The sequence below is a fragment of the Furipterus horrens genome, unplaced genomic scaffold (genome assembly GCF_987537825.1).
Source record: "Furipterus horrens unplaced genomic scaffold, mFurHor1.1.pri manual_scaffold_4, whole genome shotgun sequence".
In the NCBI taxonomy this organism is placed as follows: Eukaryota; Metazoa; Chordata; class Mammalia; order Chiroptera; family Furipteridae; genus Furipterus; species Furipterus horrens.
The window spans coordinates 182,850,904-182,866,339 of NW_028327174.1; the positions used below are offsets into that span (position 1 = coordinate 182,850,904).

Sequence of the window (15,436 nt, forward strand, 5' to 3'; positions counted from 1 at the left end):
ACATATTTGTAGGTTCCAGGGATTGGCAGGGATGAGGGGAGCATTATTCTACCTACCCACATATATGTTATGGTTTATACTGTTATTCATCTTTGTATTCCTAGCTCTTTAGTGCCTGAAACATCGTGTACATTCAAGTGTGTGGAGAATGTTTAATCATTAAATGTTCCCTTTCTTTTCCCTCCTCCCACTGCTGCTCCCACCATTTTGTAGTGACAGGTCAGTCTTATGAAAATATGGTCACTGAGATCATGTCAATGGGCTATGAACGAGAGCAAGTAATTGCCGCCCTGAGAGCCAGTTTCAACAACCCTGACAGAGCAGTGGAGTATCTCTTAATGGTGAGACACATTTTACTTTCTTCATTCTACTTTTAAGACCGATATCCCAAAGAAACAAAGAGTTTAAGGAAATAGTAACAATTGACGGTAGACGAATAATATATGCTAGATAATTTACATAATGCTTTCATTTTCTTAGTATGTTAACATTTTGTGTTTATAAAATCACCTGTCCTAAATGATTGTGATATAGTTTTTAGTTACTAAACAAACACATGACTAACTTGAGTTGTAAAGTTAGCTCTCCTTTTGAAGTATATCCTTCTACCCCAGTAATGTCATCCTCAAAGACTGATAGCTGTGTGTTAGGGGGTAAGGGCGGGGTTTTTTTCCATGTAATCTTAACTAACATTTTTGACTGCCAACATGATTTCGAATATATTTAGAGGAAATGTTTCAAGTTAGAACCCCAACCCAAATTTTATTTTACTTATACTCTGAATTTTTGTAGTTAATTGATTATAAAGAATTGGGAGATTTCACTTAAAAAATTCAGATAATCTGGTTTATCTGGACAAGTTGATGCCAGATTTTCACAAGAGATTCGGAAAAGTTTTAGATCATAGATTTTTAATTCAACATCTTCCCATCCATTCATTGTTACCTGATAGTATTATGTATTTAATTTGACGTATGATATTATTTGTCTGGTTCCATTGATATTTGAATTGTTCACTTGTTTATGATTGGTAGCAGCTGAGGGGATTTTGAATAAGTTACTGTTTTTTACTAGCATAAGGTTTTTGAGAAATAGATTGTTGTGGGCATGGACTAAAAATAGCCTTAGTATTTTATGACAGTAAATGCCTATGAGTTTTATAAATGTAGCATTGGGCTAAAATAATAGCATAGAATTTTGGCATAATGTTAGGTTAATATTTTTTTATTCTTACACTTTATTCTATTCTTGTGGTGTTTTGAAGTACAGTATTCCCTCATCACAGGTATTACGTTCTAGACACCCCCGCAATAGGTGAAAATCCATGAAGTAGGAACCTTACCTTTTAGTATTTACATATATTTTAAGGCTTTATAAACCCTTCCCACATACTTATAAACTGTTCCCAGTCCCTTATTAACCTTTCCCACTCCCTTATTAACATTTTCCACACTTTTATAAACACTACTTATGTTCTTAAACATATTCTACACTCTTAAACATACGTATACAGTACCGCAGAATCCCGCAATATAGCGAAAAATCCATGATAAATAATTAAATATAATATTTTTAAAAATCCTGTGATACAGTGAAGCTTTGATAAGTGAACCGCAATATAGAGTACTACTGTATTATCAAAACCTAAATTGCCCTAAATATCATCCATGATCCTAACTTTTTGGGAAATACAGTCCACAGTTCAACCCATTCCTTTGTTTTCATGTTGTACTTTATTAGAAACTTCTTTTCAGATAGTAGTTTCAGGAGAGTCATAGTCATGAGTGAATAACTCCTCTGCCTCCACCAGTTATTTGCATACTCGTTTGCATGTGAGATTCACCAAACCTGTTCTTAGCATATTTTAATTTTCTGTGGAGTGGGAGAGAGAGGGAGGAAAAGAGAGATGTATTGGTTGCCTTCTCAGAGGTACCCCGACTGGGGATTGATCCTGCGACCTTTTAGTCTACAGGACAATGTTCCAATCCACTGAGTCACACTAGCCAGAGCTTGAATGCTCTTTTTCATTGTCCCCTTGAGGAGAGTCTTTAATACGCTGGCAGTTTATTTTATCAATTTGTTTGGAATTGAGGCATCATACTGGATTTATAACCACTGTGGATCTATTCGTGGTTACTCCTCCCTCTTACCCTTCCACTACCCGACATATTCTATTACAATATTGCCTTTCTTTATATAGAATGACATCAGTTTTTTTCCTGATTTGGAATTCTGCATCAGTTTAATAAAATCAGATATTTTGATCTAATAGATTTGAAAATTCAAGGCATAAAAATAATGAATCACTGTTCTCAAAGTTGCTACTACTGTTTAGCATCAACTACAAGTGAAAAGTTAGAGACGGGCTCATGAAACATTTTTTTATTGTTCTGTTACAGTTGTCCCATTTTTCCCCCCTTGCTCTCCTCTGCCCCGCCCACCTCCCCCTCTCCCACAGTCAGTCCCCACCCTGTGTCCATCTCCGTGGGTCATTAATATTAGTTCCTTCATAGACAACTTAATTGTTACTAGTTTTTGAGACCTGTGTAATTGAGCGTACATTGATGGAAAGAAGAGATACTGATCTAATAAAAGGCTGAATACACAATCTGTGAGAATTTGAGGTAGATCTGTAATAATGGTGATTAACTTTTTAGTTTAACAAGCCTGTTCGATAACTTGAGAGACGCTTTGGACCCTCAGTCTGTTTAGTTTGTTAGCACTTAATGACTTCTTGTCTAAGGGTTTGAATTGGTAAACTTGCTCAAAAGCATTTGTTGTTTTCAGTGACTGAAAGTGACATCGAATGCAGGCAAGCCATTCATTATCTTTAATTTTTTTTTAAATTTATTTTTCAATTACAGTTTACATATATTAGTTTCAGGATTATAGCATAGTGATTTGACATTTAAATACTTTGCAGAGGCCTTGATTATATGTTTACAATTTTGGTTTTTGATTATTGGGAAATGTAAACATTTACCAAAGTTGTGTATGAGAGGTTCTGTAAATCATTTGCATCAAAATAGGGTGTTTCAAGTCTTAATACAGTTTTAAGTTATAGTGATTTCAGAAGGTAAATGCTACCACCTTAGAAGAAGCATCACCCAAATAATTATTTGTTTCTTTTATGCCTATTTTTGTAAGTTTTGAATAATCAGTGTTAATTTTTAATATGTGATGCTTTTTGAATGGCACTTCCTCAGAACCATGGATCAGTAGAGGTGATCCTTCTTTCCTGGTCACCGTCATCATCTGCTCCATCTCCGTTAGACCTTTTATTTCACAAGTGCCATGTGTGCATCCAGACCTTTCTTTGTATGATCTTATTGCTAGAGTTACAAATGCATTTTTTTCTAAATTACAAAATCCATTTATACCTTAGATCTATACTGTCTGGTAAGGTAGCTGTTGTACAAGTAGCTCTTCTAATTAAATGAAAAGTAAGTTAAAATTTTAGTTTCTAAGTAACATTTCAAGATCTTTGTAGCTACATGTGACTCATGAGGATTTTATTGGACAGCAGAGCTATAGAGTTATTCCCGTCATCATTGGAAGTTGTATTGAGCAGTGTTGCCTTGTGTTGGGTTGGCCAAAAGATTTGTTCTGGTTTTTTTCTAATGATGACTCTAGTAGCGCTTCATTGTCTTTAAATTCATTTGAAACAATTTTGTTAGATTGTATTGTGACAGCTGTCATACAGCATGCCTTTTTAAAAAATACTTATCAAAATTGGTGAATTTTTGTGTAGCCATTTTAATATTGAAGATGGAAACAAATAAGCAATATTTTTGGCATGTTTTGATTTATTGTTTCAAGAAAGGTAAAAACATAAATTAAAAAGATTTGTGCAGTGTATGGAGAAAGTGCTGTGACTGATGGAACGTGTCAAAAGTGGTTTGCTGGAGTTTTTTTGCTAGATGATGCTCCATGGTCGAGTAGAGCAGTTAAAGTTGATAGCGATCAAATTGAGACATTAATTGAAAACAATCAACGCTATACCAAGTGGTAGGTAGCCAACATACTCAAAATATCAAAATCAAATGTTGAAAATTCACTTGCACCACTTTATGTTAATCGCTTCGATGTTTGGGTTCCTTGACTGTATTTGTGCATGAAATTCTCTCCTTAAATGAAATGAAAACATTCTCTTTTTAAAACAAATTGTGACAGACGATGAAAAGTGTATACTTTACAATAATGTGGAACAGACAAGATTGTGGGGCAAGCGAAATAAGCCACCACCAACACACCAAAGACCAGTGTTGATCCAAAAAAGGTGATGTTGTGCATATGGTGGAATTGGAAGGGAGTCCTCTATTATGAGCTCCTTCCAGAAAAACAGACAGTTACAGTAATTCCAACAAGCACTGCTCCCAGTTAGACCAACCGAAAGCAGCACTTGACCAAAAGCGACTGGGATTAGTCAACAGAAAACATGTACTCTTCCATCAGGATAACGCAAGACCGCATGTTCTTGGACGACCGGGCAGAAACTGTTACAGCTTGGCTGGGAGGTTCTGATTCATCGCTGTCGTCACCAGCGATTTCCACTTCAGATTTTCCACCTTCAGATTTCTACTTCTTTCCATCTTTACAAAATTCTCTTAAAGGAAAAAATTCAGTTCCCTGGACGACCACAAAAGGCACCTGGAACAATTTTTTGCTCAAAAAGATAAACAGTTTTGGGAAGATGAAATTATGCAGTTGCCTGAAAGATGGCAAAAGATAGTGGAACAAAACAGTGAATACATTGTTCAGTAAAGTTATTGGTGAAAATAAAAAATGTCCTTTATTTTTACTTATAGAACAAACTTTTTGGCCACCCCAATATTGTAGCAATATGGGTTCTTCTTTACCACACTCAGGCCATTTCTAATCTAATTTAAATATATGCAGCTTTCAGATAAGGCTTGATTCTTTACTTTGAATTGAAGGAGACATCTGTTTGATTCTTTGGAAATTAGACAAGGATAATAAATATATTAATAAATCTTTTACTCTGTATAATATTTAAGTTTAGATAACAGGATATTTTAAAGCTTGGGAACTGTGTTACAGGGAATTCCTGGAGACAGAGAAAGTCAGGCTGTGGTTGATCCCCCTCCAGCAGCAGGTACTGGGGCTCCTCAGTCCTCAGTGGCTGCAGCTGCAGCGACGACGACAGCAGCAACTACAACAACAGGTTCTGGAGGTAAAGTGGGGCCTTCGGGAGGGGGAGCAAATGGCCCTGGAGTTGTACTGGAAAGTAATCTCATCTGCAGTATTCTGAGGTGAGGTTTATTCCCAGAACATTTGGATAACTCTTAAAGCACATTCTCTATTCATTAATTTTGGAGAAGGGTCCCGAAGAAATTAACAAGTAGTTATAAAAGATATTTTTGCTTATATTAGACATTATTGCTCCAGTTTTGGTAAAAAGCATAGTGATCTAAGGAAGAGATGCTTTGCAGTTTGCATTCCGTGTTACATTCTGAGGCCATTTCGAATGGTTTGCTCACCTTGTCTCTTTCTCTCCTTATAAATGTCATAAAGTATGTACCATTTCAAAGCCAGTAGTATCTTAATGGTTATTGTACAACCAAGGAAATAAAACCTCAAAAGGTTTAAAATCTTGTATCAAGAAGTGAAAGCAAGTGTCTATTGACACTCGAATTTCCCTTGCCAAAAGTTTGACTACAAAGCAAAACCTTAGGTAGGCCCCGGAACCACTTTGAGTTCTCCTTCATTCTTCTCTATATTGATAAAGTACTCAAACTGTTCATTTTGAAGAGGCCAGTCCCTGATGCATTTTCTAGCTCTAATTATAGCAGTCAGTTCTAGTTGACAAAAATTTCTAAACATGTATACAGGCTCCCAGAAGACAGGCTTTTCATTGCTTGAGATTCGGCATGGGGGTGGACAGAAGAGGCCACAACGTTGGTGGGAACTGAGGGGGCTGCCCCTGTCAGCAGCACTGACTGGCCGAGTTTCCAACTCTTGGCTTTCTTCATCTGTGTAACTGGTGTTGCACATAGAATAATAAATACTCATGTTATGTGGTCATTTTAATTTGAATGATTGTTGAATTAAAATTTAGGAAATAACATCTAAAAATTCTCATTATTTATAAGTAACCTCAAAAACACAATTCTTTTGTATGCAATGTTTGGTATTTAATATAGCATAACCAGACAAACACACCACCCCAAAAAGTTACAACTTCTAGATCTCATACTTTATTTCACATTATTAAATAGTATTTATTACTATAAAGGGGTCTTCCTGAAGAGTGCTAAATGTATTAGTACTAGATTGTCTTGTGGGTTATCTCAAGTATTTATAGATTATAAATGTTTGAAATTTGATGGTCATAATAAAAATTCTTCTAATTGTAATTGAGTTTGCATTAATAAAACTCCATCAGATCTGTAAACCTGAACTCTTTTAGTTATTAAATACAGGAGTGGGCAAAAGTAGGTTTGCAGTTGAGAGAGCAAGAGCATTGATTTGTTGTTCCACTTATTTATGCACTTATTGGTTTCCTTTTGTATGTTCCCTGATCAGGATCAAACCTGCAACCTTGGTGTAGCGTGATGACGTTCTAACCAACTGAGCTGCTTGGCCAGGGCGAAGTCATTTTTTAATTTATTAATTTGTATTTTTCCATGCAAACAACCGTAAACCTACTTTTGTCCACCCCTGTTTTGAATTTCCCCAGATTTCAAGCTCAGATTTTTTTGTTGTTGTTTGTTTGTTTTTGAAGGTTTAGGTTGTATTATACAGTGGGGGGGGGGTGTTGTTTTTGTTAGTCCTGGTATATATTTTTCTTAGGAACTTTTGAGCAATAGGAACAACTTTTCGTACTTTTTAGTTTGATACATGCAGAGCACAAGTCCTCAGTATTATTCGATAATATTGAATTGCCTAGGGCAGTTGTAGGAAAACACCTTTCTTTTAGTGTTCTGTATGCTACCTTTGCTAATAGGGAACAATTTTTGTAGCATGATTCTTGGAAACTGGTAGAGTTCTAAGATTTAGTTGTTATTTACTTCATTTTATATATGTCTGAGAACTCAAATATTTTTTTTTTTACTTTCCAGTGTCTGCTCTCTAAATTATGATTGAACCAGCTCTTTGTGTATGTAATTGGTACTTTTGTTTAAAAATGTTTATGTGTATTTTAGGACATCCCCTTGAATTTTTACGGAATCAGCCTCAGTTTCAACAGATGAGACAAATTATTCAACAGAATCCTTCCCTACTTCCAGCATTGCTACAACAAATAGGTCGAGAAAATCCTCAGTTACTACAGGTGACTATTTAACCTCTGTTAATTTCAGAAGTGGGTTTAGAGTGTGTATCACATTTTGAAGAAGTGCGTGGACACTCGCTTCCCCTCCACCAACTTGAAACCATTCTTCTGAGCTGCTTCTTCAGTAGAATATGCTGTAGGTAGATGTACTGAAAAAAAGAGTTGGGTGTGGAGGTTGGGTTTGATTTTAGTTGGTCAAATAATGAATTTGGGAACTACTTTATTAAAGAATCTGAGTAACTTCATGAAAGAAACTTTTTTTCCCCCCAATCTTAGAAAATATACTTGTGGGCTTAATTAATGCGTAGGTCACAAAGTATTTTAGTTTTATACATCATTTTACTGCCTGCTAGTGTGGAAGTTGTTTCTTCCTATAGTTGTCAAGTCGTTTTTTAACATTGACTTTTTTTTGTTTTTGTTTTTTGTCAGGGTACATTTAAAATGAGAATTTGAATTCTCTTAATTCTTCACTGTTTATCTGACTTAAAAGAACTGAGCTTCTATAATAATATATAAGGAATCATATCCTTCCAAAAACTAATAATCTAGAATCATTCTAGAATATTACAGTTGCAAAGTTATAGCTTCTCTCTTATTTGTATTTAGAATTCTTATTTTCCTGAAGATACTTTATATCAATATCTTGTTTTTCTCTGTCCTTCAAACCACCACAGCAAATTAGTCAACATCAGGAGCATTTTATTCAGATGTTAAATGAACCAGTTCAAGAAGCTGGTGGTCAAGGAGGAGGGGGTGGAGGTGGCAGTGGAGGAATTGCAGAAGCTGGAAGCGGTCATATGAACTACATTCAAGTAACGCCTCAGGAAAAAGAAGCTATAGAAAGGGTGAGTTTAAGTAAAACTAACAGTTCAGTTCTTTAGTCGCAATAGTCACACTTCAGATGCTCAGTATTTACATGGGGCTAGTGGCTACTGCATTGGGTAGCACTGATACAGAGTGTTTACATCACAGGAAGTAGTACTTTTAGAGTCAGAGTATTGCCCCTGGGGACTGCAGTAAAGTTAGGCTCTTCTCAGCCCTGCTCTCCCATCTTGTCTTTGTGAACCCTAGGGACCAGCGGTGAATACCATTCTAGCATGAAATCGTTATAAATGTACGAAGGAACTAAAAATTTCATTGATGTTTTAAAAGTCGGGGGGAAAATGATCTTTAGTTGTCTGCCCAAATTAAGATTGTCCATTTTTTAATTTACATTTCAAGATTTTAACTTCACACTGTCACTAAAATATAAAAATCTGTGTGTGTACGCGCGCGCACGCGCGCATTATATAAAAAATGATGTACAGTAAACATCAGAACCTAGAATCCTGATTCTCTTTCCGTCCTCACCAGGTCCACCAGTGTAGGTAAACTACGCTATGGTAAACCAGTTTTTATGATACTGTGACTAGTCATTCCTTCTCTGGCCCCATTGTTAACATTTGCAAATAGGGAGTCCTAGTCCTGCCCTGTCGTACAAGGTGTTCTGAGATGGAAACTCGATCAAGTACTTTTTTATTTAATACTTAGAAAATCATCTGCACAATAATTTGTCTTTGTTTATGATATAAACATACCAAGTATTCGAGGTATATAATTATGTATTTCTTAAAAGATAATTTATAGCTGGCTGGTATTTCCCCTTCAAGTAATAGAGCTGAGTAAATGACACCTCAGTTCTATAGTCTTTTTTTTTTTAGGTCAGGATTTGGTTTTTGTTTTCACTGTATTGGAGAAATTGTGTTGCTTGTGCTTTTAATGTCATACTAAGAGGATATTGCCTACTACAAGGTCAAAAGATTTACTTTTGTCTTTTTTCTGAAGAGTTTATAGTTATTACATTTAGTTTGTGATCCATTTTAAGTTACTTTTGTTTATGGTATGAAGCTACATTGTTTTGCATCTGGCTATACAGTTGCCCCAGCACCATTTATTAAAAATAATTACTCTTTCCCCACTAAGTTCTCTTGGCATTCTTATTAAAAATCAGTCGATCGTAAGTGTGAGGGTTTATTTCCTGGATCTCAGTCCTGTTCCATTTATCTGTATCTTTATCCCGTGTCACAACCTCACTGGGTTGATTACTATGGCTTTGTAATCAGTTTTGAAATCAGGAAGTGTGAGTGCTTAAATTTTGAGCTGCTTTCTCAAGATATTTTTGCTCTCCTGGATCCCATGCGTTTTTGTATCTATTTTAGGATCAACTTGTATGATTTCTGTCCCTCTGCTTCCCGAAAAAACAGTGGGACCTAGGATATTGTATTTTTCTGTAGATCAATTTGGGAAGTATTGCCATGTTAGCAGTATCAAACCTTATCAAGCCATGAACATGGGATTTCCTTTCATTTATTATTGGACTTTATATAATTTCTTTCAGAAATGTTCCATAGTCTTCAGTTAACACTTCTTACATTAAATTTATTCCTAAGTATTTTTATTGTTTTTGATGTTGTTATAAATGAAAGTATTTTCTTAATTTCAGTTTTGGATTGTTCATTGTTATATAGAAATACAGTTTATTTAGTGTATTGATCTTATGTATATCTTGTAATGTTCCTGAACTCATGTATCAATTCTGATGATTTACATGTGTGTTCTTTAGAATTTTATATATGCAAGATAACATTTGCAAATAACATAGTTTTACTCTTCTAATATGGAAGCCATTATTTGTTTGTTTTATGTAGCTGATTGCTCTATCTAGAGCCTCCTGTGTATATTGATCAATAGAAGTGACAAGAGCCAACAGGATTGTCTTAGTTTGAATCTTAGGGGGAAATATTTCAGTCTTTCACTGTTAAGTATGATGTTAGCTGTGAGTTTTACTGAATTTCTTTTATCGGGTTGAGGAAGTTTTCTTTTATTCCTAGTTTGATGAATTTTTATAACAAAAAGGTGTTGGATTTTGTCAAATACTTTTCTGTGTTTAAGATAGTCATATAGTTCCTTTTTCTGTTAATACGCTTTATTATATTAATTGATTTTTGTATGTTGGACCAACCTTGTATTCCTAGGGTAAATCCCACTCGGTCATGGTATATATAGTCTTTTCTTTATGTTGCTGGATTTGGTCTGCTCATATTTTATTGAGGATTTCTGCATCTATCCTCATAAGAAATACTGGTCTGTAGTTTCCTTGTGTCTATGTCTGGTTTTGATGTCCCTGTAATAATACTGGCCTTATGGAGTGAGTTGGGAACTGTTCCCTTCTGTTTAGAAGAGTTTATGAAAAATGGGTGTTAATTTTTTAAACTGTTGGTAAGATTCACCAGTGAAGTTATTTGGGTCCAGTTTTTCTTTGGAAAAATTCTCTGATTACACATTCAGTCTCTTTACTTGTTACAGGCCTATTCAGATTTCCTGTTTGCTCTTGAGTCAGTTTTGTTTTTGTTTTGTTTTTTTTCTAGAAATTTGTGTATTTCATCTGTTATCTAATTCGTTATTCATAATATTTCCTTGTTAATAGTTCTTATTTCTATAAAAATAGTAATGTTTTCACATTTATTCTTGATTTTAGTAATTTTAATCCTCAGATTTCTTTTCCATTGGTTTAGCTAGAATTTTGTCAATGTTATTGATCTAAAGGGAAAAAAGCACTAACTTTTGGTCTTGTTCTTTTTCTAGTTTTCATTTTATTTATCTTCTCTCTGATTTTTATTCTGTCCTCTTCTTGCTTTGGAATTAGTTTCTTTCTATTTTTTTTAGTTTCTTAAGGTGGAAGCTTAGATTATTGGAGACCTTTCTTTTTTAATGTAGATAATTACAGCTATAACCTTCCCTGTAAGCCCAGCTCCAGCAGCATCCCATAAGTTTTAGTGCTTTGTGGTTTTATTTTAATTTCCACATATTTATGAATTCCTCAAATTTCCTTTAAGCTCATTCCATTGTGGTCCGAGAACACATTTTGTATAATTTCAGTTCTTTTAAATTCATCGAGGTTTATTTTATGGCCTAACATGATCTATATGGAGAATCTTCTACGTATACTTACGAAGGACACATAATCTTCTGTTGTTAAGTGTTCTGTAAATGTCTGTTAAGTCTAGTTGGTTTATGTGTTAAGTTTTCTATTTCCCTTCCAGTCTTCTGCCTATTTGGTGTATCCATTACTGAACATGGGGGATAGTGAAGTATCCCAACTATTATTGTTGAATTGTCTCTTTCTCCTTTGAGTTCTGTCAATTTTTGTTTCGTGAATTTTGGGACTCTGTTATATATGTTTATAATGAAGCCTTTCTGGTGTTTAATCATCTTAAAATGTCCTTTGTTATTAATAACAATTTTTATCTTAAAGTCTGTATTGTCTGATATTAACATAGCCACTCCAGGTCTCTTTTTGTAACTGTTTGCACGGTATATATCTTTTTCCGTCCTTTTACTTTCAGCATATTTGTGTCTTTGAATCTAAAGTGTGTGTCTTATAGAAGCATATAGTTGGATCGTGCCCTATCTACCTTTTACTTCAGCTAGCCCAGCTTTAATCTGGACAAGACCTAGGTAACAAAATCATTTTTTAGTTTCTTCACCATTCATGGATGAATAATCATGCAGAATTGGGACTTGTGCCCAGTTTTTTAAGGTTATTTCTTGATACAGTCTAATATAAGGCTATTGAGACAGTTGAGGAGGGGGTTCATAAATAACATTTGGCTGACAAATATACAGATTCGAGTGAATTAGATCATTGACCTTATGTTTAAAGACTTAAAGCAGTGATTATTGAGTCACAAGTGGTTTTTAATAGACTAGGAAAACAAAAATGCCTATGAAAATTAGGCAGATAAAAATAGAACACCATGTCTTGATCTCAGAAATATCATGTAACATTACTAATAATTGATCGCCCATTTTTCTAGTATGCAGTGTTTCATAAAGCAAGGAGATTGAGAATGATATCTGACCCTAGGAAAGATATGACCTTTACAAACCCAAGGTAGTTAAACTCATCTCTAGTTGCTCTCATCCATATCTTCACCCCTTGTGTACTAAAAGCCATTTAGTTTACAAATTTCTGTAGGGTCATTTATTTTTAAACCTCCATAGTAAGCAACTAATTTTTAGTGTTTGTGTCAATTGGTGTTAGCAAAGTCTCTGTTAGTCTGATAGCTTAAACTAGGAACAGAGAATTTTGTCGGTGGTTGTTAAAGGAAAGGGTCTGTGTTCCATTTGGCTCCATGGGTTAGACAGTGAATCCATACTCAGGGATGGACTCATATAAAACTCTCAAGAGCTTTTTTGTGTTTTATATAATAAGTTTTCAAGTGATGATCGGTCAGTATTGCTATGCTGGGATAATATGTTTTCTTTCTTCTCTTCCAGTTAAAGGCATTAGGATTTCCTGAAGGACTTGTGATACAAGCATATTTTGCTTGTGAGAAGAATGAGAACTTGGCTGCCAATTTTCTTCTACAGCAAAACTTTGATGAAGATTGAAAGGGACTTTTTTTTAATCTTACACTTCACACCAGTGCATTACACTAACTTTGTTCACTGGATTGTCTTGGGATGACTTGGGCTCATATCCACAATACTTGGTATAAGGTAGTAGATTGTTGGGGGTGGGGAGGGAGGGATCTAGGATATAGGGCAGGGATAAATAAAGTGCATGTCTGCTTCAATTAGCAGATGCTGCAGATCCACACAGTATGTAAAATAGACAACCAAAAACCAGCTTTTGCAGGTCTTTATATCTTGTATAAAACAGTAGGTAACTTCCTAGGTTTCACTCTTTAGTGTACTAGATCCAGAAATTTAGTGTAATGCCCTGCTTAATATTTCTTTGACTTAACATTGGTTTCAGAAAGAATCTCTGCTACCTAGAATCTACAGTCTATTTCATGGCAACACTGGATAATGGCTTTATGAAATTGAAAAAAATTTGGGGGACATCTATAAACAGAAATGCCAAATTATTGCTAGTTATTGTTGCTGCTTCAAATAAGTATAAAATTAATGTCAAGAAAGCCCATTCTTTCATGTTAAATACTTGGGGTGGGGGGGGAAGAAGGGGAACCTTTTCTTAAAATGAAAATAATTACTGCTATTTTCAAATCTCTTGATCATTGAATGTGAGACCCTTCTAACATGATTTGAAAAGCTCTACAATTATAGGCAGAGTTATTTTCCTGTTTACATTTTTTGGTTTGTTTTGGGGGAAAATTGGTAGGTGTCTAAATACTGTTTACTTCCTTGTTACAATGCAGTAAAAGTTTTAAAACCTTCGTTGCATGTTTGCTTTTGATGTATCCCTTTGTGAAACTAGCACTTTGGGGCCAATGGAAAAACGCAGCCTTCACTCTCCCTCCTCCCCTCCCTCAGCAGAAACGTGTTTGTCAGCAAGTCGTGAGTTCAAACTGCTGCCTTTTTTAAACCCCACAACATGCTGATTCAGTTTAAAATTAATGCAAATGTTTCAAAACTGGGTTTCTGATATTTGTAAATGTTTTTCTTTATTAGATAAGAATATATGACCATTAAAGTCATTAGGATTATACTGCTTTCAAAAAGAGGTGAACAGAACTAGAATCCTGCATCTTTTATTGCATTGGAAAGACTGATGAATGATGAAATCTTTGGGGCGGGTTGGGAGATGTGTCTGGAAAAGTACTTTGAAAAATATACAATCAAGATATCTTGTGGCATATTAAAAGAAAAACCTCAATAGCAGTGTTGGCTTTTATTTGGATTTTTTCATCTCAGTTTTTTCTTTGTAATCTCCTTCATTTGCATTGTTATTTGACCATAAAGAGGGGGCAGATGTCTGCTTGTTCAGTTTTTCAAATACAAACAAGACTATTTAAAGAAGTATTTTTCCTTACTGTCTGATGATACTGAGTTAAGATGAAGAATTTGCACAGATTTCTCCCTGCGTAATCTCTTGCAGTCATCCTTAGTGCACTGTTTGGTGATGGCTTACAGGCTTTTCCGTCGTGCACTCGTCACCTGTCCCTTGAAAATAAATGAAATCGTGATTTTTTTTCTCCTATGATGTTAATCATTTAGTTTAATTTTCATGTGTTTATTCTTTAAACGCAACAGGGCTTTGGACTTTGTATTACCTGTATGTTTTATGAGTCATGCAGAATATCTCAGGAGAATAAAATGAGGATTTGTAAATATGTCCATCTTTCAAGGCAGAGGAATTGGGAAGAGGGGTGGCATTTCTGTTCAGATTATGGAGTGCTTTCATTTTATGTCATTTTATCTACTACCTAATTGTTCAGTGATAGAGAGAACTGGAAAAGCGGGGGAGGGGAGACATCAGCCTCTTCCTTACTCTGAAAGTGACAGCAGAAGTTGGTGAGAAAACTACAGATAGTGGGATTAATTAATACCAGAGGACAGCTAGGCTGAGTTTGACCATTCTTTACAATACCTTTGTTTATCTGCTTAAAGAACAAGACAAAACACTGTGAAAGAAATAGGTGTTTTGTGACCTTTTGCTGTTGTCTTTTAATTTACAGTTTTGGTAAATCTCTTTTTTTTTCCAGGTCACTAGTTTTGGTAAATCTCTTTTCTTTTCTTTTTTCCAGGTCACTAGTTTTGGTAAATCTCTTAATGTGACTATTTGACTTTGGAATTTTGCATTTGAGATATTATGTCATGTATTCCTTGAAATGTGTTTATTGTTTAGTTGCTCTGGAAAATGTGAGGAAGCGTAAGTTTATATTTGTTAAAATCTTACTGCCATCCTCAAGTCATCTTCACATGAAGTATTCCATCAGCTCATTTTTTTCTGTACACGATGGCTAGGATTCTAAAAAATTAATTATAAAATCTTTTTAATGCATCCAGCATTGCAGTTCTCACTTTTTAAGTGATTTTGCCATATAGAATCTTAGAATGAAAGTTGACAATCCCTCTGTCACCAATCCTTCTGTTTTCTTTAGTGAATGTGAAGGCAGCATGTAGAAGGCCAGGCACCGGATCAGTTTTATTTGGTTTCTTGTTTGTTTTCTCCACTAAAGCATCAAAACAGAAATGGGATACCTGATGGAAGGTAAATGAAGTTTCATGAGGGCTTTTAGAGATATCAGGATCCCCATTTTGACCATACGACATATGTCTTACAGCAGCCAGCCTAAGATTGCTACAAAATATTCAAGCCTCAGCAATTGCAGTGAGTAAGGGCTTCTGACCTAG

The 15,436-nt window shown here is 35.0% G+C and overlaps 1 protein-coding gene across 1 annotated transcript in view; it reads left to right on the plus strand.

The window, feature by feature from the left end:
- RAD23B (RAD23 nucleotide excision repair protein B) overlaps positions 1 to 13,516 on the plus strand; it is a 47,249-nt gene extending 33,733 nt beyond the window's left edge. The window contains exons 6-10 of the mRNA XM_090274524.1: positions 214 to 341; positions 5,062 to 5,194; positions 7,167 to 7,294; positions 7,969 to 8,139; positions 12,614 to 13,516. Coding sequence (XP_090130650.1) covers positions 214 to 341; positions 5,062 to 5,194; positions 7,167 to 7,294; positions 7,969 to 8,139; positions 12,614 to 12,727 — 674 coding nt within the window. The 3' untranslated portion in view covers positions 12,728 to 13,516. The remainder of the gene's footprint in view (positions 1 to 213; positions 342 to 5,061; positions 5,195 to 7,166; positions 7,295 to 7,968; positions 8,140 to 12,613) is intronic.
- The last annotated feature ends 1,920 nt before the right edge of the window (positions 13,517 to 15,436 follow it).